General features: G+C 40.0%; 2 protein-coding genes across 7 annotated transcripts in view; both read left to right on the top strand.

Annotated features, from left to right (window-relative positions):
- Positions 1-6,243, top strand: part of LOC110515023 (leucine-rich repeat-containing protein 20) — a 9,686-nt gene extending 3,443 nt beyond the window's left edge. For all 4 annotated transcript variants that reach the window (XM_090228782.1, XM_090228780.1, XM_090228779.1 and 1 more), the window contains exons 3-5: positions 2,775-2,924; positions 3,643-3,810; positions 4,852-6,243. In XM_090228782.1, the coding sequence (XP_090084908.1) occupies positions 2,775-2,924; positions 3,643-3,810; positions 4,852-4,991 (458 nt within the window). In that variant the 3' untranslated portion in view covers positions 4,992-6,243. The remainder of the gene's footprint in view (positions 1-2,774; positions 2,925-3,642; positions 3,811-4,851) is intronic.
- Positions 6,238-26,009, top strand: LOC110515022 (inorganic pyrophosphatase). Of its 3 annotated transcripts, XM_090228777.1 has the most exons (12): positions 6,238-6,384; positions 8,801-8,929; positions 9,820-9,884; positions 10,017-10,070; positions 10,319-10,438; positions 21,797-21,883; positions 22,790-22,916; positions 23,242-23,369; positions 24,132-24,217; positions 25,254-25,323; positions 25,428-25,467; positions 25,651-26,009. In XM_090228777.1, exons 1-12 carry the CDS (start codon positions 6,360-6,362, stop codon positions 25,671-25,673), a joined length of 954 nt encoding a protein of 317 aa, XP_090084903.1. In that variant the 5' UTR covers positions 6,238-6,359; the 3' UTR covers positions 25,674-26,009. The 3 variants fall into 3 exon arrangements, with proteins under 3 accessions (XP_090084903.1, XP_036844385.2, XP_090084902.1); XM_036988490.2 differs by lacking the exon at positions 8,801-8,929; XM_090228776.1 differs by lacking the exon at positions 6,238-6,384 and having other exon boundaries at positions 8,612-8,929.

Here is a 26,009-nt window from a genome sequence, read left to right as displayed (position 1 = left end):
GAGCCTCCCGTCTGCCCAGCGCCGCCAACGCCGCCCGTCTGCCCAGCGCCGCCAGTGCCGCCCGTCTGCCCAGCGCCGCCAGTGCCGCCCGTCTGCCCAGCGCCGCCAGTGCCGCCCGTCTGCCAGGAGCCGCCAGTGCCGCCCGTCTGCCAGGGGCCGCCAGTGCCGCCCGTCTGCCAGGGGCCGCCAGTGCCGCCCGTCAGCCAGGGGCCGCCAGTGCCGCCCGTCAGCCAGGGGCCGCCAGTGCCGCCAGTCAGCCAGGGGCCGCCAGTGCCGCCAGTCAGCCAGGGGCCGCCAGTGCCGCCAGTCAGCCAGGGGCCGCCAGTGCCGCCAGTCAGCCAGGGGCCGCCAGTGCCGCCAGTCAGCCAGGGGCCGCCAGTGCCGCCAGTCAGCCAGGGGCCGCCAGTGCCGCCAGTCAGCCAGGGGCCGCCAGTCAGCCAGGGGCCGCCAGTAAGCCAGGGGCCGCCAGTGCCGCCAGTAAGCCAGGGGCCGCCAGTGCCGTCAGTCAGCCAGGGGCCGCCCGAGCAGCTGCCCCTCTGTCCAGAGCAGCTGTCGCCCCTCTGTCCCAAGCTGCTGCCGCCCCTCTGTCCCGAGCAGCTGTCCCTCTGTCCAGAGCAGCCATCGCCCCTCTGTCCCGAGCTGCTATCGCCCCTCTGTCCCGAGCTGCTATCGCCCCTCTGTCCCGAGCTGCTATCGCCCCTTTGTCCCGAGCAGTTGTCCCTCTGTCCCGAGCAGCTGCTTCACCTCTGTCCCGAGCTGCCCCTCTGTCCCGAGCAGTCCCTCTGTCCAGTGGGGTCATTGAGAGGGGTGGCCATGGTGAGTAAGCCAGGGAGGCGGACAATAAGGCGGACTAAGACAATGGTGAAGTGGGGTCCGCGTCCCGCGCCAGAGCCGCCCCCGCGGACAGACGCCCACCCAGACCCTCCCCTATAGGTCAAGGTTTTGCGGCCGGAGTCCGCACCTTTGGGGGGGGGTACTGTCACGTTCTGACCTCTATTTCTGTTGTTTTGTATTTATTTAGTATGGTCAGGGCGTGAGTTGGGTGGGCAGTCTATGTTTGTTTTTCTATGTTTTGGGGCATTTCTATGTTTTCGGCCTAGTATGGTTCTCAATCAGAGGCAGGTGTCATTAGTTGTCTCTGATTGAGAATCATACTTAGGTAGCCTGGGTTTCACTGTGTGTTGGTGGGTGATTGTTCCTGTCACTGTGTTTGTTTGTCACAGGATAGGACTGTTTTGCGTTTGCACATTTCTTGGTTTTGTTAGTTTGTTCATGTGTATTGAGTTATTAAAACATGAATAACCACCACGCTGCGCTTTGGTCCGCTTCTCTTCCTCCTACAGACGAACGCCCTTACACCACCCTTTGCCTTGATGACAGCTTTGCACACTCTTGGCGTTCTCTCAACCAGCTTCATGAGGAATGCTTGTTTAACAGTTTTTTTGGTTACTACATGATTCCATATGTGTTATTTCATAGTTTTGATGTCTTAACTATTATTCTACAGTGTAGAAAATAGTACAAATAAAGAAAAACCCTTGAATGAGTAGGTGTGTCCAAACTTTTGACTGGTACGGTATATTTTAATTTTTTGTCTTAATTTTCATTGTCGGTCATAAAAGACTGTAAAAACACCAGTAAATCAGCTCCAAGTGATTTTAATCAAAGAAATCTGTTCCCAATCATTCCAACGCATAGCAGAAAGATACGTGATCGTATACAAATGTAAACAAGGTTTGAAAGGATTATGTTTTAGTCAAACACTATATCTGTTTAGGCTTCTTGCGGTCAATTTGCAGTCTACAAATTATTTGTAATCATGTTCCGGCCCCCCCCCCGACCATCCACTCCAAGAGAAATCAGCCTGCAGTTGAATTTAGTTGATGATCCCCGATCTACAAGTATATCCAGGTTGTTGAGTCTTACTACTTTCGGCCAGCAGATGGCAGTAATGTGTTACCAAAAGCTCTCTCCTTCCAGGATGACATTATGTTGTCCTCTCAGCCTGACTAGTTCTTGTGAACTTAATATGCATATTTGACATAAGAACCAGAGGGTTGCAGTGACGTTAGATTTGAGCAAGGCATGACTGTGTCGCGCCCTGACCTGAGTATTCTTTGTTTTCTTTATATATTTTGGTTAGGTCAGGGTGTGACGAGGGTAGTATGTGTGTTTTTGTCTCATCTAGGGTTTTTGTACTGTCTAGGGGTTTTGTAGGTTTACGGGGTTGTTTACGTTCTAGGGTTTTATATGTCTATGGTTGCCTAGATTGGTTCTCAATTAGAGGCAGCTGTTTATCATTGTCTCTGATTGGGAACCATATTTAGGCAGCCATATTCCTTGGGTTATTTTGTGGGTTATTGTCTATGTGATGTTGCATGTTTGTGCTCAGTGTTTATAGCGCTCAGTGTTTATAGCGCTCAGTGTTTATAGCGGTCACGTTCGTTTTGTAAGTTTGTTTTAGTGTTCTTTCGTCTTACATTAAAATATGTATTCACATCACGCTGCTCTTTGGTCTCCTCACTACGACGGTCGTGACAGACTGTAAAGTTTATTTTGAAATAACCTCTTCACTATAACACTCATCTTCTTCAGCTCTAAGCCATGCTTTCTCATATATGCATCCCAAATACCACCCTATTCCCTATGTAGTACACTACTTTTGAATAGAGCCCTATGGGCCCTGGTCAAAAGTAGTGCACTAAATAGGGAATAGGGTGCCATTTGGGATGTAACCCATGGCCATTACTAATTGTTATCCTTTATTTCTTTAGATCTGTCAAACTGCAAACTGATCAGTTTCCCAGATGGGGTATTCAGGGTCCTCAACAGCGTTGCAGAGAAGATACACATCGTCACGTTGGCTGACAATGAGATGAAGGGAGTTACAAGCAAATTCTTCAAAACCTTCACTCAATTGAGAGGTAGCTATGCATGTGTACTCCCCCCCCCCCCCCCCCCCCCCCCACTTAACATGTTTTAGTGGAGGGGCCTTTTATATAACACTATCACACGTTATCAGATTGATAGCTTTAAAGCCTTTATCTTTAAGGTAGCACACATCTTTGTATAGCAGCCTAACAGTAGCCCGGGGCCAGCATAGCAGCCTAACAGTAGCCCGGGGCCAGCATAGCAGCCGAACAGTAGCCTGGGGCCAGTATAGCAGCCTAACACTAGCCTGGGGCCAGTATAGCAGCCGAACAGTAGCCCGGGGCCAGCATAGCAGCCGAACAGTAGCCCGGGGCCAGCATAGCAGCCTAACAGTAGCCCGGGGCCAGCATAGCAGCCGAACAGTAGCCCGGGGCCAGCATAGCAACCGAACAGTAGCCCGGGGCCAGTATAGCAGCCGAACAGTAGCCTGGGGCCAGCATAGCAGCCGAACACTAGCCTGGGGCCAGCATAGCAGCCGAACACTAGCCTGGGGCCAGCATAGCAGCCGAACACTAGCCTGGGGCCAGTATGGAATTGTCATTGGCTTGGCACTGACAGAATGGAGTAGGCAAGAGCACAAACAGATCTGGGACCAGGTTAGCCTAATACACCAATAGTCAACAAATATTTGACTGAATGTGTTGAATCTGTGCGAGGAATATTCAGGTAAGTTAGCTGGTGATTTAGCAGTATTTTCCAATATCTTTTCAGAACTGGACTTGCACGGCAATGTAATCACTAAACTGCCAGATGTAGTTGGCGAGCTGGAACATCTGACCAGCATCAACTTGGCCAACAACAAGTTGTCTGTCTTCCCCGAGAGACTGACAGAGATCCAGTCTCTGGAAAGAATCAACCTGGAAGGGAATGACATCACTGGTAAGATGGAGTCAGTGCTGCGTTCCCATTCTCTACCCTTCTTCCGAGGATTTAAATGCATTGGTGTTACAATTGGCTGGAGGGGGATAATACCATTCGATTGGTGTTAGAATTGGATGGAGGGGCATAATACCATTCGATTGGTGTTAGAATTGGATGGAGGGGCATAATACCATTCGATTGGTGTTAGAATTGGCTGGAGGAAGTTAATACCATTCGATTGGTGTTAGAATTGGCTGGAGGAAGTTAATACCATTCGATTGGTGTTAGAATTGGATGGAGGAAGTTAATACCATTGGATTGGTGTTAGAATTGGCTGGAGTTAGTTAATACCATTAGATTGGTGTTAGAATTGGCTGGAGTTAGTTAATACCATTCGATTGGTGTTAGAATTGGATGGAGGGGCATAATACCATTCGATTGGTGTTAGAATTGGATGGAGGGGCATAATACCATTCGATTGGTGTTAGAATTGGATGGAGGAAGTTAATACCATTCGATTGGTGTTAGAATCGGATGGAGGGAGATAATACCATTAGATTGGTGTTAGAATTGGCTGGAGGGAGATAATACCATTAGATTGGTGTTAGAATTGGCTGGAGGAAGTTAATACCATTAGATTGGTGTTAGAATTGGCTGGAGGAAGTTAATACCATTAGATTGGTGTTAGAATTGGCTGGAGGGAGATAATACCATTAGATTGGTGTTAGAATTGGCTGGAGGAAGTTAATACCATTAGATTGGTGTTAGAATTGGCTGGAGGAAGTTAATACCATTAGATTGGTGTTAGAATCGGATGGAGGAAGTTAATACCATTGGATTGGTGTTAGAATTGGCTGGAGGGAGTTAATACCATTAGATTGGTGTTAGAATCGGATGGAGGGAGATAATACCGTTGTTTAATCTGTGAGAGAAAGTGAGCAAGTGCAGAGAAGTGGGAGAAGTGTGGAGAATCAGGAACCAGCCATAATGACGCATTTAGTCTCTTGTGAACATTCATTGGTTCTTTCTCAAATGTCTAATGTCTCATCTCTCCCACAGACGTCCCCGTGGGAAAGTTGCAGGCCATGCCAGCGCTGAAGTGTATCAACTTGAAGTCAAATCCTTTGGACAACAACTTGTTAACTGTCATTCAACAATTTCCTCAAACATTTGAAATTCAAACTACAACAGACAACTAAGAGCTTGTCTTCTTCTAAGATGGACAGTTTATCCACACTTCAAGACAATGAGGATTGCATGCTGTGCCTTCAGACTTTTTCAATAGTACAATTAGTTGCTTTTGATTCTTCAGAGATTCAATTGTTTGGCCTGTATTTCATTACATTTTTTTCCCCATGTTTGCTGTATGGGAACTATCAAACTTGAGGCCTCTCCAGACCAGAACACGTGAGCCTACTGTAGTTGCTGCCATTATTGAAAGTCCATTTGAGTTGGAGCTCAGTTCAGAGATGACTAGATGTTGCTGTTTACACTTTTGCGGTAGCCTTTCCAGAGTGCACTAAGAGCTACAGCTAGTACATAGTCCTTATTAACAATGGGCTGTTTTCATCATCAAAGGAATGGCAATTAAGTGCTACGTCTTTTTTTAAAAAATGTATCTTCAACCTATCATCCTAATTGGAGAGATGCTGTCCCTCCTTGTGTAGAGGACAACTAAATCAATCCTAATTGGAGAGATGCTGTCCCTCCTTGTGTAGAGGACAACTAAATCAATCCTAACTGGAGAGATGCTGTCCCTCCTTGTGTAGAGGACAACTAAATCAATCCTAACTGGAGAGATGCTGTCCCTCCTTGTGTAGAGGACAACTAAATCAATCCTAACTGGAGAGATGCTGTCCCTCCTTGTGTAGAGGACAACTAAATCAATCCTAATTGGAGAGATGCTGTCCCTCCTTGTGTAGAGGACAACTAAATCAATCCTAATTGGAGAGATGCTGTCCCTCCTTGTGTAGAGGACAACTAAATCAATCCTAATTGGAGAGATGCTGTCCCTCCTTGTGTAGAGGACAACTAAATCAATCCTAATTGGAGAGATGCTGTCCCTCCTTGTGTAGAGGACAACTAAATCAAGCCTAATTGGAGAGATGCTGTCCCTCCTGGTGTAGAGGACAACTAAATAAATCCTAATTGGAGAGATGCTGTCCCTCCTTGTGTAGAGGACAACTAAATCAATCCTAATTGGAGAGATGCTGTCCCTCCTTGTGTAGAGGACAACTAAATCAATCCTAATTGGAGAGATGCTGTCCCTCCTTGTGTAGAGGACAACTAAATCAATCCTAATTGGAGAGATGCTGTCCCTCCTGGTGTAGAGGACAACTACCGTAAATCAATCAGACTGAGTTCACTGGCGTCACCCACTTTGTAGCTTCACATGCGAATGGACTGACTTTACTCATTTAGAAAACAAAGAATAAATATTTTTATTCCAAATTTGTATTTGATCAGCTCCTTGGATTAATTTGCTTGCAAAATGTTGATTGTTACATGACCCGTTGTGTGGAAATGTAAATAGATTTATTTTTAAGTTGGAGACATTCATAAGAGGGATGATGAACCAAGGCCAAATTCAAGGTAAGGAGTTTAGACCAGATAGCCCACCAGATAGGTAGATAACTGCATAACAAATTATGTGCATGAAGACTAAGTTATCTGTTTTCAGAGCATGAATACCAGGTTATTATCTGTTTTCAGAGCATGAATACCAGGTTATTATCTGTTTTCAGAGCATGAATACCAGGTTATTATCTGTTTTCAGAGCATGAATACCAGGTTCTGTTTTCAGAGCATAAATACCAGGTTATTATCTGTTTTCAGAGCATGAATACCAGGTTATCTGTTTTCAGAGCATGAATACCAGGTTATCTGTTTTCAGAGCATGAAGACTAAGTTATCTGTTTTCAGAGCATGAATACCAGGTTATTATCTGTTTTCAGAGCATGAATACCAGGTTATTATCTGTTTTCAGAGCATGAATACCAGGTTATCTGTTTTCAGAGCATGAATACCAGGTTATCTGTTTTCAGAGCATGAAGACTAAGTTATCCGTTTTCAGAGCATGAATACCAGGTTATTATCTGTTTTCAGAGCATGAATACCAGGTTATTATCTGTTTTCAGAGCATGAATACCAGGTTATCTGTTTTCAGAGCATAAATACCAGGTTATTATCTGTTTTCAGAGCATGAATACCAGGTTATTATCTGTTTTCAGAGCATGAATACCAGGTTATCTGTTTTCAGAGCATGAATACCAGGTTATTATCTGTTTTCAGAGCATGAATACCAGGTTATTATCTGTTTTCAGAGCATGAATACCAGGTTATCTGTTTTCAGAGCATGAATACCAGGTTATTATCTGTTTTCAGAGCATGAATACCAGGTTATTATCTGTTTTCAGAGCATGAATACCAGGTTATCTGTTTTCAGAGCATGAATACCAGGTTGTTATCTGTTTTCAGAGCATGAATACCAGGTTATTATCTGTTTTCAGAGCATGAAGACCGGTTATCTGTTTTCAGAGCATGAATACCAGGTTATCTGTTTTCAGAGCATGAATACCAGGTTATTATCTGTTTTCAAAGCATGAAGACCAGGTTATCTGTTTTCAGAGCATGAATACCAGGTTCTGTTTTCAGAGCATGAATACCAGGTTATCTGTTTTCAGAGCATGAATACCAGGTTATCTGTTTTCAGAGCATGAATACCAGGTTCTGTTTTCAGAGCATGAATACCAGGTTCTGTTTTCAGAGCATGAATACCAGGTTATCTGTTTTCAGAGCATGAATACCAGGTTATCTGTTTTCAGAGCATGAATACCAGGTTCTGTTTTCAGAGCATGAATACCAGGTTATCTGTTTTCAGAGCATGAATAAGTGTATGATATTTATTTTATTTGCATTTGCAGTCTGTAAGATTGCCCTAAAGCACCATGGGTCTCTGGTCAAAAGCAGTGCACTATTTAGGGAATAGGGTGCCACTCAGGTGGTGAAAGGTCATGCCATGGACATAAGACTTAAGCATGGTCTTAATTGGTCGAACTCCAGCCACCAGTCAGCTCCATCTGTTTCAGTTGGAATGAAGAGGGACTCAAAAAGCCCAGACATTTAGGCCAGCGGACGCTGTTATATTGTATATCTACTACATTATGGAGGGAACTGGTGTCACGTTCTGGCCTTAGTTCTTTTGTTATGTCTTTGTTTTATGTTGTCTTGGTTCCTTTTTCTATGTTTTGGGATTTCTGTGTTTGGCCTGGTATAGTTCTCAATCAGAGGCAGCTGTCAATCGTTGTCCCTGATCGAGAACCATACTTAGGTAGCCTGGTTTCACTTTTGAGTTGTGGGTGATTGTTTTCTGTTTTGTGTCTACACCAGACAGGACTGTTTCGTTTCGTTCATTCTCCGTTGTTATTTTGTTTAGTGTTCTTATGATAATAAATTATCAATATGGACACATACCACGCTGCATTTTGGTCCTCCTCTCCTTCCACCAACAACGGCCGTTACAACTGGGCATCAAAACACATACCAACCAAGGACAGTAAGGTGTTGTATTTAGACTAGCCTCTGATCTAGTTGTCTTATACAGCAGTAGGGATCAGGGACTTACAAGGAAGTGGTAGGACTATACAGCAGAGAGATTAGGTTAGGCTACCAAGGACCAATTATAGCTTTCTCAAAGTCTAAATTCACCCGCGTACTGTGCTATATTTAACTGTGCAGTTATTGTAACATTGAAGGTAGTTCCTTGTTCACCGACTAACACAGAGCCTTATAGACTTGCCCCCCCCCCCCTTCTGTTGTCACACACAGACACACACACACGCACAGACACACAGATCAAGCCTGACGTCACCAACCCCTGCGTTGCCATGGCCTTAAGAGGAGCACATGCCTCCTGCTCGCACTCTCCTTCACACTCCAACCTACGGTCTTAACCTACTAGTTAACCTGCATGACGAGGAGATGGGCTTCCCATTGTCTACTCCTACAGGCAGTACAGGAAGTACGCCCACTAGCAGCAGTACCAAGAAGCAGACTGAACAAAATAAGGCAGTAGACATGAGCTTCACCATCGAGGAGAGAGGCAAGCCCAACACACTGGACTACAGGGTGTTCTTCAGTGAGTGACCAGCTCTTTCAATACATCACTGTATAGTTTGGTGTATATATATACTGTATATATGGAGCTAAAGACATTAGACTGTAGTTGCGTCTAGCTCGGTACGTAATGAACTAGCTTAGTGGTGGTAGCTACACAGCTTGACATGTACACACTACCGTATGGCTCTCATGCTACAGTATTGGGATCTACAGTATGTCTCTCATGCTACAGTATAGGCATCTACAGTATGGCTCTCATGCTACAGTATAGGCATCTACAGTATGGCTCTCATGCTACAGTATAGGGATCTGCAGTATGTCTCTCATACTACAATATAGGCATCTACAGTATGGCTCTCATGCTACAGTATAGGGATCTACAGTATGTCTCTCATACTACAGTATAGGGATCTACAGTATGTCTCTCATGCTACAGTATAGGCATCTACAGTATGGCTCTCATGCTACAGTATAGGCATCTACAGTATGTCTCTCATGCTACAGTATAGGCATCTACAGTATGTCTCTCATGCTACAGTATAGGCATCTACAGTATGTCTCTCATGCTACAGTATAGGCATCTACAGTATGGCTCTCATGCTACAGTATAGGCATCTACAGTATGTCTCTCATGCTACAGTATAGGCATCTACAGTATGTCTCTCATGCTACAGTATAGGCATCTACAGTATGTCTCTCATGCTACAGTATAGAGATCTACAGTATGTCTCTCATGCTACAGTATAGGCATCTACAGTATGTCTGTATGTGAGTTGATGAGTTCCATGTTGGCGTAAGTCCCCCACGTTACTGTTCATTAATAATCAGGTCGTTTGAAGTTACTGCAATGTATTAGTACAGTATAATGTTTCTGATATACTGTGCATTCATCACTGTCTCTCTACACAGGAAATACTGAGGGAAAACACGTCTCTCCATTCCATGACATACCAATTTATGCAGATGAAGCTCAGGTGTGTGTGTGTGTGTGTGTGTGTGTGTGTGTGTGTGAGATTAATCAACAATCATTATGTAATTGTGTTTTTCAACATAAATGTGGTGATATCTGAAACATTGGTGTTAACCTTGGTTATTTCCTCCAACAGAACATCTTCCATGCTGTTGTTGAGGTACCCAGATGGACCAACGCAAAGATGGAGGTTTGTTTCACTACTTGTCTTGTAGTCGTATGATCCTTTGTTTGCCTCAATGTACGGCACCTTGAAAGAAGCTCTGCTGAGACAGAGGTGAAGTTCTCGCTCCACTCCAATTAGAATGAGCAGTATGGTTTTATGCTTATTGTTTATTCAGTATTCTACTGCAAACGCATAGTAAACAGGTACAGAGTCATCCGTCACTTAATATCTCCGTTCGTTGTTTCACGTGAATGTTGTATTGTTTTCCTCAGATTGCCACCAAAGACCCTCTAAATCCATTGAAGCAAGACATCAAGAAGGGGAACCTTCGTTATGTGGCCAACGTGTTTCCACACAAAGGATACATCTGGAACTATGGAGCCATCCCTCAGGCAAGTTAACCAGGGGTGGACCATCTCTCCCTAGAATAGAAACATTTCGGTTAAATGTATTGAAAGTTTATAAAAGTACAGTTTAAAAGAAAACACAAATTTTTCCCTTCCTTATCAGTAGTTTTCTAGCATGAGATTTACCTATGAATGATTTCTGAAGCATCTATAGGGGTTATGAATGATTTATGAAGCATCTATAGGGGGTTATGAATGATTTCTGAAGCATCTATAGGGGTTATGAATGATTTCTGAAGCATCTATAGGGGTTATGAATGATTTCTGAATCATCTATAGGGGTTATGAATGATTTCTGAAGCATCTATAGGGGTTATGAATGATTTCTGAAGCATCTATAGGGGTTATGAATGATTTCTGAAGCATCTATAGGGGTTATGAATGATTTCTGAATCATCTATAGGGGTTATGAATGATTTCTGAAGCATCTATAGGGGTTATGAATGATTTCTGAAGCATCTATAGGGGTTTATGAATGATTTCTGAATCATCTATAGGGGGTTATGAATGATTTCTGAATCATCTATAGGGGGTTATTAATGATTTCTGAAGCATCTATAGGGGTTATGAATGATTTCTGAATCATCTATAGGGGTTATGAATGATTTCTGAAGCATCTATAGGGGTTATGAATGATTTCTGAATCATCTATAGGGGTTATGAATGATTTCTGAAGCATCTATAGGGGTTATGAATGATTTCTGAAGCATCTATAGGGGTTATGAATGATTTCTGAATCATCTATAGGGGTTATGAATGATTTCTGAAGCATCTATAGGGGTTATGAATGATTTCTGAAGCATCTATAGGGGTTTATAAATGATTTCTGAAGCATCTATAGGGGTTTATAAATGATTTCTGAATCATCTATAGGGGTTATGAATGATTTATGAAGCATCTATAGGGGTTTATAAATGATTTCTGAATCATCTATAGGGGGTTATGAATGATTTCTGAAGCATCTATAGGGGTTATGAATGATTTCTGAAGCATCTATAGGGGTTATGAATGATTTCTGAAGCATCTATAGGGGTTATGAATGATTTCTGAATCATCTATAGGGGTTATGAATGATTTCTGAAGCATCTATAGGGGTTATGAATGATTTCTGAAGCATCTATAGGGGTTATGAATGATTTCTGAAGCATCTATAGGGGTTATGAATGATTTCTGAATCATCTATAGGGGTTATGAATGATTTCTGAAGCATCTATAGGGGTTATGAATGATTTCTGAAGCATCTATAGGGGTTTATGAATGATTTCTGAATCATCTATAGGGGGTTATGAATGATTTCTGAATCATCTATAGGGGGTTATTAATGATTTCTGAAGCATCTATAGGGGTTATGAATGATTTCTGAATCATCTATAGGGGTTATGAATGATTTCTGAAGCATCTATAGGGGTTATGAATGATTTCTGAATCATCTATAGGGGTTATGAATGATTTCTGAAGCATCTATAGGGGTTATGAATGATTTCTGAAGCATCTATAGGGGTTATGAATGATTTCTGAATCATCTATAGGGGTTATGAATGATTTCTGAAGCATCTATAGGGGTTATGAATGATTTCTGAAGCATCTATAGGGGTTTATAAATGATTTCTGAAGCATCTATAGGGGTTTATAAATGATTTCTGAATCATCTATAGGGGTTATGAATGATTTATGAAGCATCTATAGGGGTTTATAAATGATTTCTGAATCATCTATAGGGGTTATGAATGATTTCTGAATCATCTATATGGGTTATGAATGATTTCTGAAGCATCTATAGGGGTTTATAAATGATTTCTGAATCATCTATAGGGGTTATGAATGATTTATGAAGCATCTATAGGGGTTTATGAATGATTTCTGAATCATCTATAGGGGTTATGAATGATTTCTGAAGCTTCTATAGAGGTTATGAATGATTTCTGAATCATCTATAGGGGTTATGAATGATTTCTGAATCATCTATAGGGGTTATGAATGATTTCTGAAGCATCTATAGGGGTTTATGAATGATTTATGAATCATCTATAGGGGTTATGAATGAATTCTGAATCATCTATAGGGGTTTATGAATGATTTCTGAATGATTTCTGAAGCATCTATAGGGGGTTATGAATGATTTATGAAGCATCTGTAGGGGTTATGAATGATTTCTGAATCATCTATAGGGGTTATGAATGATTTCTGAATCATCTATAGGGGTTATGAATGATTTCTGAATCATCTATAGGGGGTTATGAATGATTTATGAAGCATCTATAGGGGTTATGAATGATTTCTGAATCATCTATAGGGGTTATGAATGATTTCTGAATCATCTATAGGGGTTAATGAATGATTTCTGAAGCATCTATAGGGGTTTATGAATGATTTCTGAATGATTTCTGAAGCATCTATAGGGGTTATGAATGATTTCTGAATGATTTATGAAGCATCTATAGGGGTTATGAATGATTTCTGAATCATCTATAGGGGTTTATGAATGATTTCTGAATGATTTCTGAAGCATCTATAGGGGGTTATGAATGATTTATGAAGCATCTATAGGGGTTATGAATGATTTCTGAATCATCTATAGGGGTTTATGAATGATTTCTGAATCATCTATAGGGGTTATGAATGATTTCTGAATCATCTATAGGGGTTTATGAATGATTTCTGAATGATTTCTGAAGCATCTATAGGGGGTTATGAATGATTTATGAAGCATCTATAGGGGTTATGAATGATTTCTGAATCATCTATAGGGGTTATGAATGATTTCTGAATCATCTATAGGGGGTTATGAATGATTTATGAAGCATCTATAGGGGTTATGAATGATTTCTGAATCATCTATAGAGGTTATGAATGATTTCTGAATCATCTATAGGGGTTTATGAATGATTTCTGAATGATTTCTGAAGCATCTATAGGGGTTATGAATGATTTCTGAATCATCTATAGGGGTTTATAAAAGATTTCTGAATGATTTCTGAATCATCTATAGGGGTTTATGAATGATTTATGAATGATTTTTGAAGCATCTATAGGGGTTATGAATGATTTCTGAATCATCTATAGGGGTTATGAATGATTTCTGAATCATCTATAGGGATTTATGAATGATTTATGAATGATTTCTGAAGCATCTATAGGGGTTATGAATGATTTCTGAATCATCTATAGGGGTTATGAATGATTTCTGAATCATCTATAGGGGTTATGAATGATTTCTGAATCATCTATAGGGGTTATGAATGATTTCTGAATCATCTATAGGGGTTTATGAATGATTTCTGAATGATTTCTGAAGCATCTATAGGGGTTATGAATGATTTCTGAATCATCTATAGGGGTTATGAATTATTTCTGAATCATCTATAGGGGTTATGAATGATTTCTGAATCATCTATAGGGGTTATGAATGATTTCTGAATTTTTATTTTTATTTTTTTTATTTCACCTTTATTTAACCAGGTAGGCTAGTTGAGAACAAGTTCTCATTTACAACTGCGACCTGGCCAAGATAAGGCATAGCAGTGTGAACAGACAACACAGAGTTACACATGGAGTAAACAATTAACAAGTCAATAACACAGTAGAAAAAAGGGGAGTCTATATATACATTGTGTGCAAAAGGCATGAGAAGGTAGGCAAATAATTACAATTATGCAGATTAACACTGGAGTGATAAATGATCAGATGGTTATGTACAGGTAGAGATATTGGTGTGCAAAAGAGCAGAAAAATAAATAAATAAAAACAGTATGGGGATGAGGTAGGTGAAAATGGGTGGGCTATTTACCAATAGACTATGTACAGCTGCAGCGATCGGTTAGCTGCTCAGATAGCAGATGTTTGAAGTTGGTGAGGGAGATAAAAGTCTCCAACTTCAGCGATTTTTGCAATTCGTTCCAGTCACAGGCAGCAGAGAACTGGAACGAAAGGCGGCCAAATGAGGTGTTGGCTTTAGGGATGATCAGTGAGATACACCTGCTGGAGCGCGTGCTACGGATGGGTGTTGCCATCGTAACCAGTGAACTGAGATAAGGCGGAGCTTTACCTAGCATGGACTTGTAGATGACCTGGAGCCAGTGGGTCTGGCGACGAATATGTAGTGAGGGCCAGCCGACTAGAGCATACAAGTCGCAGTGGTGGGTGGTATAAGGTGCTTTAGTGACAAAACGGATGGCACTGTGATAAACTGCATCCAGTTTGCTGAGTAGAGTGTTGGAAGCAATTTTGTAGATGACATCGCCGAAGTCGAGGATCGGTAGGATAGTCAGTTTTACTAGGGTAAGTTTGGCGGCGTGAGTGAAGGAGGCTTTGTTGCGGAATAGAAAGCCGACTCTTGATTTGATTTTCGATTGGAGATGTTTGATATGGGTCTGGAAGGAGAGTTTAGAGTCTAGCCAGACACCTAGGTACTTATAGATGTCCACATATTCAAGGTCGGAACCATCCAGGGTGGTGATGCTGGTCAGGCGTGCGGGTGCAGGCAGCGAACGGTTGAACAGCATGCATTTGGTTTTACTAGCGTTTAAGAGCAGTTGGAGGCCACGGAAGGAGTGCTGTATGGCATTGAAGCTCGTTTGGAGGTTAGATAGCACAGTGTCCAAGGACGGGCCGGAAGTATATAGAATGGTGTCGTCTGCGTAGAGGTGGATCAGGGAATCGCCCGCAGCATGAGAAACATCATTGATATATACAGAGAAAAGAGTCGGCCCGAGAATTGAACCCTGTGGCACCCCCATAGAGACTGCCAGAGGACCGGACAGCATGCCCTCCGATTTGACACACTGAACTCTGTCTGCAAAGTAATTGGTGAACCAGGCAAGGCAGTCATCCGAAAAACCGAGGCTACTGAGTCTGCCGATAAGAATACGGTGATTGACAGAGTCGAAAGCCTTGGCAAGGTCTATGAAGACGGCTGCACAGTACTGTCTTTTATCGATGGCGGTTATGATATCGTTTAGTACCTTGAGCGTGGCTGAGGTACACCCGTGACCGGCTCGGAAACCAGATTGCACAGCGGAGAAGGTACGGTGGGATTCAAGATGGTCAGTGACCTGTTTGTTGACTTGGCTTTCGAAGACCTTAGATAGGCAGGGCAGGATGGATATAGGTCTGTAACAGTTTGGGTCCAGGGTGTCGCCCCCCTTGAAGAGGGGGATGACTGCGGCAGCTTTCCAATCCTTGGGGATCTCAGACGATATGAAAGAGAGGTTGAACAGGCTGGTAATAGGGGTTGCGACAATGGCGGCGGATAGTTTCAGGAATAGAGGGTCCAGATTGTCAAGCCCAGCTGATTTGTACGGGTCCAGGTTTTGCAGCTCTTCAGAACATCTGCTATCTGGATTTGGGTAAAGGAGAACCTGGAGAGGCTTGGGCGAGTAGCTGCGGGGGGGGGGGAGCTGTTGGCCGAGGTTGGAGTAGCCAGGCGGAAGGCATGGCCAGCCGTTGAGAAATGCTTGTTGAAGTTTTCGATAATCATGGATTTATCGGTGGTGACCGTGTTACCTAGCCTCAGTGCAGTGGGCAGCTGGGAGGAGGTGCTCTTGTTCTCCATGGACTTCACAGTGTCCCAGAACTTTTTGGAGTTGGAGCTACAGGATGCAAACTTCTGCCTGAAGAAGTTGGCTTTAGCTTTCCTGACTGACTGTGTGTATTGGTTCCTGACTTCCCTGAACAGTTGCATATCGCGGGGACTATTCGATGTTAGTGCAGTCCGCCACAGGATGTTTTTGTGCTGGTCGAGGGCAGTCAGGTCTGGAGTGAACCAGGGGCTATATCTGTTCTTAGTTCTGCGTTTTTTGAACGGAGCATGCTTATCTAAAATGGTGAGGAAGTTACTTTTAAAGAAAGACCAGGCATCCTCAACTGACGGGATGAGGTCAATGTCCTTCCAGGATACCCGGGCCAGGTCGATTAGAAAGGCCTGCTCACAGAAGTGTTTTAGGGAGCGTTTGACAGTGATGAGGGGTGGTCGTTTGACTGCGGCTCCGTAGCGGATACAGGCAATGAGGCAGTGATCGCTGAGATCCTGGTTGAAGACAGCGGAGGTGTATTTGGAGGGCCAGTTGGTCAGGATGACGTCAATGAGGGTGCCCTTGTTTACAGAGTTAGGGTTGTACCTGGTGGGTTCCTTGATGATTTGAGTGAGATTGAGGGCATCTAGCTTAGATTGTAGGACTGCCGGGGTGTTAAGCATATCCCAGTTTAGGTCACCTAACAGAACAAACTCTGAAGCTAGGTGGGGGGCGATCAATTCACAAATGGTGTCCAGGGCACAGCTGGGAGCTGAGGGGGGTCGGTAGCAGGCGGCAACAGTGAGAGACTTATTTCTGGAGAGAGTAATTTTCAAAATTAGTAGTTCGAACTGTTTGGGTATGGACCTGGAAAGTATGACATTACTTTGCAGGCTATCTCTGCAGTAGACTGCAACTCCTCCCCCTTTGGCAGTTCTATCTTGACGGAAGATGTTATAGTTGGGTATGGAAATCTCAGAATTTTTGGTGGCCTTCCTGAGCCAGGATTCAGACACGGCAAGGACATCAGGGTTAGCAGAGTGTGCTAGAGCAGTGAGTAAGACAAACTTAGGGAGGAGGCTTCTGATGTTGACATGCATGAAACCAAGGCTTTTTCGATCACAGAAGTCAAAAAATGAGGGTGCCTGGGGACATGCAGGGCCTGGGTTTATCATCTATAGGGGTTTATGAATGATTTCTGAAGCATCTATAGGGGTTATGAATGATTTCTGAATCATCTATAGGGGTTTATGAATGATTTCTGAATGATTTCTGAAGCATCTATAGGGGGTTATGAATGATTTATGAAGCATCTATAGGGGTTATGAATGATTTCTGAAGCATCTATAGGGGTTTATGAATGATTTCTGAATCATCTATAGGGGTTTATGAATGATTTCTGAAGCATCTATAGGGGTTATGAATGATTTCTGAATCATCTATAGGGGTTTATGAATGATTTCTGAATCATCTATAGGGGTTTATGAATGATTTCTGAATCATCTATAGGGGTTTATAAATGATTTATGAATGATTTCTGAATCATCTATAGGGGTTTATAAATGATTTCTGAATCATCTATAGGGGTTTATGAATGATTTCTGAATCATCTATAGGGGTTTATGAATGATTTATGAATGATTTCTGAATCATCTATAGGGGTTTATGAATGATTTCTGAATCATCTATAGGGGTTTATGAATGATTTATGAAGCATCTATAGGGGTTTATGAATGATTTCTAAATCATCTATAGGGGTTTATGAATGATTTCTGAAGCATCTATAGGGGTTATGAATGATTTCTGAATCATCTATAGGGGTTTATGAATGATTTCTGAATCATCTATAGGGGTTTATGAATGATTTCTGAATCATCTATAGGGGTTTATAAATGATTTATGAATGATTTCTGAATCATCTATAGGGGTTTATAAATGATTTATGAATGATTTCTGAAGCATCTATAGGGGTTATGAATGATTTCTGAATCATCTATAGGGGTTTATAAATGATTTATGAATGATTTCTGAAGCATCTATAGGGGTTTATGAATGATTTATGAATGATTTATGAAGCATCTATAGGGGTTTATGAATGATTTATGAAGCATCTATAGGGGTTATGAATGATTTATGAATGATTTCTGAAGCATCTATAGGGGTTTATGAATGATTTCTGAAGCATCTATAGGGGTTATGAATGATTTATGAATGATTTCTGAAGCATCTATAGGGGGTTATGAATGATTTCTGAAGCATCTATAGGGGTTTATGAATGATTTATGAAGCATCTATAGGGGTTATGAATGATTTCTGAATGATTTCTGAAGCATCTATAGGGGTTTATGAATGATTTCTGAATGATTTCTGAAGCATCTATAGGGGTTATGAATGATTTCTGAATCATCTATAGGGGTTTATGAATGATTTATGAATGATTTATGAAGCATCTATAGGGGTTATGAATGATTTCTGAATCATCTATAGGGGTTTATGAATGATTTCTGAATGATTTCTGAAGCATCTATAGAGGTTATGAATGATTTCTGAAGCATCTATAGGGGTTTATGAATGATTTCTGAATGATTTCTGAAGCATCTATAGGGGTTATGAATGATTTCTGAAGCATCTATAGGGGGTTATGAATGGTTTCTGAATGATTTCTGAAGCATCTATAGGGGTTATGTATGATTTCTGAATCATCTATAGGGGTTTATAAATGATTTATGAATGATTTATGAAGCATCTATAGGGGTTTATGAATGATTTCTGAATCATCTATAGGGGTTTATGAATGATTTCTGAATCATCTATAGGGGTTTATAAATGATTTATGAATGATTTCTGAATCATCTATAGGGGTTTATAAATGATTTATGAATGATTTCTGAAGCATCTATAGGGGTTATGAATGATTTCTGAATCATCTATAGGGGTTTATAAATGATTTATGAATGATTTCTGAAGCATCTATAGGGGTTTATGAATGATTTATGAATGATTTCTGAAGCATCTATAGGGGTTATGAATGATTTCTGAATCATCTATAGGGGTTATGAATGATTTATGAATGATTTCTGAAGCATCTATAAGGGTTTATGAATGATTTATGAAGCATCTATAGGGGTTATGAATGATTTATGAATGATTTCTGAAGCATCTATAGGGGTTTATGAATGATTTCTGAAGCATCTATAGGGGTTATGAATGATTTATGAATGATTTCTGAAGCATCTATAGGGGGTTATGAATGATTTCTGAAGCATCTATAGGGGTTTATGAATGATTTATGAAGCATCTATAGGGGTTATGAATGATTTCTGAATGATTTCTGAAGCATCTATAGGGGTTTATGAATGATTTCTGAATGATTTCTGAAGCATCTATAGGGGTTATGAATGATTTCTGAATTATCTATAGGGGTTTATGAATGATTTATGAATGATTTATGAAGCATCTATAGGGGTTTATGAATGATTTATGAAGCATCTATAGGGGTTATGAATGATTTCTGAATGATTTCTGAAGCATCTATAGGGGTTTATGAATGATTTCTGAATGATTTATGAAGCATCTATAGGGGTTTATGAATGATTTCTGAATCATCTATAGGGGTTTATGAATGATTTCTGAAGCATCTATAGGGGTTATGAATGATTTCTGAATCATCTATAGGGGTTTATGAATGATTTCTGAATCATCTATAGGGGTTTATGAATGATTTCTGAATCATCTATAGGGGTTTATAAATGATTTATGAATGATTTCTGAATCATCTATAGGGGTTTATAAATGATTTATGAATGATTTCTGAAGCATCTATAGGGGTTATGAATGATTTCTGAATCATCTATAGGGGTTTATAAATGATTTATGAATGATTTCTGAAGCATCTATAGGGGTTTATGAATGATTTATGAATGATTTCTGAAGCATCTATAGGGGTTATGAATGATTTCTGAATCATCTATAGGGGTTATGAATGATTTATGAATGATTTCTGAAGCATCTATAGGGGTTTATGAATGATTTATGAAGCATCTATAGGGGTTATGAATGATTTATGAATGATTTCTGAAGCATCTATAGGGGTTTATGAATGATTTCTGAAGCATCTATAGGGGTTATGAATGATTTATGAATGATTTCTGAAGCATCTATAGGGGGTTATGAATGATTTCTGAAGCATCTATAGGGGTTTATGAATGATTTATGAAGCATCTATAGGGGTTATGAATGATTTCTGAATGATTTCTGAAGCATCTATAGGGGTTTATGAATGATTTCTGAATGATTTCTGAAGCATCTATAGGGGTTATGAATGATTTCTGAATCATCTATAGGAGTTTATGAATGATTTATGAATGATTTATGAAGCATCTATAGGGGTTATGAATGATTTCTGAATCATCTATAGGGGTTTATGAATGATTTCTGAATGATTTCTGAAGCATCTATAGAGGTTATGAATGATTTCTGAAGCATCTATAGGGGTTTATGAATGATTTCTGAATGATTTCTGAAGCATCTATAGGGGTTATGAATGATTTCTGAAGCATCTATAGGGGGTTATGAATGGTTTCTGAATGATTTCTGAAGCATCTATAGGGGTTATGTATGATTTCTGAATCATCTATAGGGGTTTATAAATGATTTATGAATGATTTATGAAGCATCTATAGGGGTTATGAATGATTTCTGAATCATCTATAGGGGTTTATAAATGATTTATGAATGATTTATGAAGCATCTATAGAGGTTATGAATGATTTCTGAATCATCTATAGGGGTTTATAAATGATTTCTGAATGATTTCTGAATCATCTATAGGGGTTTATGAATGATTTCTGAATGATTTATGAAGCATCTATAGGGGTTATGAATGATTTCTGAATCATCTATAGGGGTTTATAAATGATTTATGAATGATTTATGAAGCATCTATAGGGGTTTATGAATGATTTCTGAAGCATCTATAGGGGGTTATGAATGATTTCTGAAGCATCTATAGGGGTTTATGAATGATTTATGAAGCATCTATAGGGGTTATGAATGATTTCTGAAGCATCTATAGGGGTTATGAATGATTTCTGAAGCATCTATAGGGGTTATGAATGATTTCTGAAGCATCTATAGGGGTTATGAATGATTTCTGAAGCATCTATAGGGGTTTATGAATGATTTCTGAAGCATCTATAGGGGGTTATGAATGATTTCTGAAGCATCTATAGGGGTTTATGAATGATTTATGAATCATCTATAGGGGTTTATGAATGATTTCTGAAGCATCTATAGGGGTTTATGAATGATTTCTGAAGCATCTATAGGGGTTATGAATGATTTCTGAAGCATCTATAGGGGTTATGAATGATTTCTGAAGCATCTATAGGGGTTATGAATGATTTCTGAAGCATCTATAGGGGTTATGAATGATTTCTGAAGCATCTATAGGGGTTATGAATGATTTCTGAAGCATCTATAGGGGTTATGAATGATTTATGAATGATTTCTGAAGCATCTATAGGGGGTTATAAATGATTTATGAATGATTTCTGAAGCATCTATAGGGGTTATGAATGATTTATGAATGATTTATGAAGCATCTATAGGGGTTATGAATGATTTATGAAGAATCTATAGGGTTTATGAATGATTTATGAAGCATCTATAGGGGGTTATGAATGATTTATGAAGAATCTATAGGGGTTTTAAATGATTTCTGAAGCATCTGTAGGATTTATGAATGTTCTATAATGCCTTTTATAAGTTGTGGCTTATTTCAAATAGAACCAGGTTATCAATCACTGTTCTCTCGTCTTTATTTATTTCTCAGACATGGGAGGACCCGGGCCATAAAGACGCAGATACAGGATGCTGTGGTGACAATGACCCTATTGACATCTGTGACATAGGATACAAGGTACTGCACTACAACTTTATTGAATGGAGGAAACGTTCTGTTGTTACTCAATGTGTGTTTTTTCTGCTTGTCAAAGGAACGTGGTTGTGTGAATGTACTGTCTTAATTCATAGTCTTCTAATTTAAATGTTGTCAATCTCATTCTTTCTCTCTTTTTGTCTCTCTCTCTTTCTCTCTCGCTCTCTCTTTCTCTCTCTCTTTCTCGCTCTCTTTCTCCCTCCCCACTCTCTCTTTCTTTCTGTCTCTCTCTTTCTCTCTCTCTCTTTTTCTCTCTCTCTTTCTCTCTCTCTCTCTCTTTCTTTTTCTCTCTTTGTTCTTTCTTTCTCTTTCTTTCTTTCTTTCTTTCTTTCTTTCTTTCTTTCTTTCTTTCTTTCTTTCTTTCTTTCTTTCTTTCTTTCTTTCTTTCTTTCTTTCTTTCTTTCTCTCTCTCTCTTTCTCTCTCTCTTTCTCTCTCTCTCCTTCCCTCTCTCTCTCTTTCTCTCTCTCCTCTCTCTCTCCTTCTCTCTCTCTCTTTCTCTCTCTCTTTCTCGCTCTCTTTCTCCCTCCCCCCTCTCTCTTTCTCTCGCTCTCTTTCTCCCTCTCTCTTTCTTTCTGTCTCTCTTTCTCTCTCTCTCTTTCTCTCTCTCCCTTTTTCTCTCTCTTTCTCTCTCTCTCTCACTCTTTCTTTCTTTCTCTCTTTCTCTCTCTCTCTTTGTTTATTTCTCTCTCTTTCTTTCTTTCTTTCTTTCTTTCTTTCTTTCTTTCTTTCTCTCTCTCTCTCTCTCCTCTCTTTCTCTTTATCTCTCTCTCTTTCTCTCCTTCTTCTACTTCTTCTTCTTCTAATTCTTCTTCTTCTAATTCTTCTTCTTTGTCTTCTTCTTCTACTTCTTCTTCTTCTCTTCATCTCCCTCTCGTTGTGATTTTGAGGTGTGCTCTCGTGGAGAGGTGATTAAAGTCAAGGTGTTGGGCACTCTGGCTCTGATCGACGAAGGAGAAACAGACTGGAAAGTCATTGTCATCAACATGGAGGATCCAGAGGCCAACAACTTTAACAGTATGAGGACATCTAATACATATTCAGAATGTATTGGGATTTATATAGCGCTTTTTAGAGGCCCTTTAATAGACTAGCATCCTGTCCAGAATGATGTACTTATACGTCAAGCTGCCTCACGCTACAGAAACAGGAGCAGGTGTCAGTATGTAGTGAGTTGATGGGCCATTCTGACTTGGACAAGGTTACTTACTTTCTTTCAGAGACCTTTTAAGACCCTGAATGTCTGTCTGATATCTGATCAACAGTTACACAGTAGTGGGTGTTTTAAAATGTGTTTGTGGCTAACCATGGAATACACATCTTCTTCTTGTGATCAATGCAGATATTGATGACGTAAGAAGACTCAAGCCTGGGTATCTGGAAGCTACATTTGAGTGGTTCAAAAAATATAAAGTTCCCGATGGAAAACCTGAGAACCAGTTTGCATTTAACGGAGAGTTCAAGGACAGGGTAAAAATACAGTTTTCACCTGTTTGTTCTGCACCGAAGGCCAACAAGAGCAAAGCCCAATAGCAAGACATTGATATTGATGTCAGTTACTATTGGATTCTTCCTCTAAATCAGGGATGTCAAACCTATGGCCCGCAGGCCGAAGGGGGTCCAATCCAGCTCGCGAGGGGGTCCAATCCAGCCCACGGCTGGTATGAGTAAAATAAACGTGTAGGAAAACTAACTCAATATACTTTAAAATGACTCAAACCAAATATAAACTGTGTAGCAGTGATAATAATCACCCAAATGAAAACTAGACAGTCAGGAAGCATGGAAAATTCCTCACACTGTGGTTAGAGGAACATTTTTGGCTAATTTTGACGGCGTGGAAATACAACCGATTTTCAGTGCGGCCCTCCGGACGAAAAACAATGCCTTGACATCCCTGCTCTAAATCACTCATAGGACAGGCTATTTATACACTCAATCACACACAATTCAATAAAACAATAACATAAAAGTGTATTACAGTGTAAGTACACATTGTTACTCTTTTTTTTATATTGAAATATGGAACATATCAAGGGTGGAACTCGATTCCCATAGTGCACTACTTTTTATGGGCCCTGGTCAAAAGAAGTGCACTATAAAGGGACTAAGGTGCCATTTGGGACACAACGTACTTTCTGCTCAGTACAGAGAGTAGTATAGTGGAGGTGTATGCAGGGTTTTATTTTCTGAAGCATGCAGGGAATCATTTGACATGCTTCCCCCCTCCAGGACTTTGCTCTTAAGACAGTCAAGGAAACTCACGAGTTTTGGAAGTCGCTGATCTCCAAAAAGACCAACGCTGGAGAACTGAACTGGTGAGACTGAGATATAGATTTACAATCTCTGTGTAATATGGCCGTCTGTTCAATAGGCTGTCAGTGATGCGGATGCATTCCTACGAAGACGAGTAAAAACAAACAACGATAAAACAATATAAGACGGTTTAGTTCAGTCAATGGCTTGTTTTTACTAAAACAGTTCTATTTGTGTTTTTACAGAGTCTTCTCAACTAAAACAGTTCTATTTGTGTTTTTACAGAGTCTTCTCAACTAAAACGGTTCTATTTGTGTTTTTACAGAGTCTTCTCAACTAAAACAGTTCTATTTGTGTTTTTACAGTCTTCTCAACTAAAACAGTTCTATTTGTGTTTGTACATAGTCTTCTCAACTAAAACAGTTCAATTTGTGTTTTTACAGTCTTCTCAACTAAGACAGTTCTATTTGTGTTTTTACAGAGTCTTCTCAACTAAAACAGTTCAATTTGTGTTTTTACAGAGTCTTCTCAACTAAAACAGTTCTATTTGTGTTTTTACAGAGTCTTCTCAACTAAAACAGTTCTATTTGTGTTTGTACAGAGTCTTCTCAACTAAAAAAGTTATATTTGTGTTTTTACAGAGTCTTCTCAACTAAAACAGTTATATTTGTGTTTTTACAGTCTTCTCAACTAAAACAGTTCTATTTGTGTTTTTACAGAGTCTTCTCAACTAAAACAGTTCAATTTGTGTTTTTACAGAGTCTTCTCAACTAAAACAGTTCTATTTGTGTTTTTACAGAGTCTTCTCAACTAAAACAGTTCTATTTGTGTTTGTACAGAGTCTTCTCAACTAAAAAAGTTCTATTTGTGTTTTTACAGAGTCTTCTCAACTAAAACAGTTCTATGTGTGTTTTTACAGAGTCTTCTCAACTAAAACAGTTATATTTGTGTTTTTACAGAGTCTTCTCAACTAAAACAGTTCTATTTGTGTTTTTACAGAGTCTTCTCAACTAAAACAGTTATATTTTTTATTTTACAGAGGCATCCCTTTCTTCTCAAATTAAACAGTTCTATTTGTGTTTTTCTCTTCTGATCCAGTACCAACACCTGTGTCACAGACAGTCCATTCTGCTGTTCCACTACTGATGCTAAGGCTGTTGTTGATGCCGTGAGTTCCTTTCACTTATTTGGCTTATCCTACTAAAACAGCTTAGCTGTAATATTAATGTGTGCTTGATAAGTAATATTGATAATAATGATATTGTCTTGTAGGCATGTGTTTTTGGCCCTGAAGACCCTATTCCAAGTGCAGGTGTGTATTTATTTTGTTAGTTAATTCCATTGGTATGTGCTTTGACGTGAAATTAATCTTATTTAAATTCAATACACCTGTGATTTATTTACTAAATATCTCTATACGTTATCTATATGTCTATATATTCAACTTTGTTGGATTTCACACTTACAATGGAACATTTTCTACTTCTTTTCTCAGTTGACAAATGGTTCTATGTCTAAGTGAACTGACCCAGAAAGAAGAGCCTTCAGATTGGACCAAAATGTTTTCTCACCTGAACGGAAGACTATACTTGAAAATGACAGAAAACACGTGTAGTATAATTACAGTTAACCATTTTTAGTATGAATTGTGATTGATGCTTGTCCTCTTAGCATGACAAGTACTCAACCAAGTAAGCCAGTTCTTTATGTTTATTATATTTCTCAAATGTGTAACTATATGACCTTTATAGTCCTTTATAAACCTCTGCAGTTTGCCGTGTCTTGCATCATGTTGTTTGATACTGAAATCGGAAAATTGTCATAAATCTTCAAATAAATACCATCAGCACATCA

Source organism: Oncorhynchus mykiss, unplaced genomic scaffold (assembly GCF_057628025.1).
Source record: "Oncorhynchus mykiss isolate SJ-2025 unplaced genomic scaffold, ASM5762802v1 scaffold101, whole genome shotgun sequence".
In the NCBI taxonomy this organism is placed as follows: domain Eukaryota; kingdom Metazoa; phylum Chordata; class Actinopteri; order Salmoniformes; family Salmonidae; genus Oncorhynchus; species Oncorhynchus mykiss.
The sequence above is the reverse complement of the archived record's forward strand: the minus strand, read 5'-3'. Positions and strand labels throughout refer to the sequence as shown.

Coding starts and splice junctions, on each gene's coding strand:
- LOC110515022 (XM_090228776.1), top strand. CDS start 8,698: ATGCCTCCTGCTCGCACTCTCCTTCACACTCCAACCTACGGTCTTAAC. Junction 10,071..10,318: donor GGACCAACGCAAAGATGGAG/GTTTGTTTCACT, acceptor TGTTTTCCTCAG/ATTGCCACCAAAGACCCTCT. Junction 21,884..22,789: donor TCTGTGACATAGGATACAAG/GTACTGCACTAC, acceptor TGTGATTTTGAG/GTGTGCTCTCGTGGAGAGGT.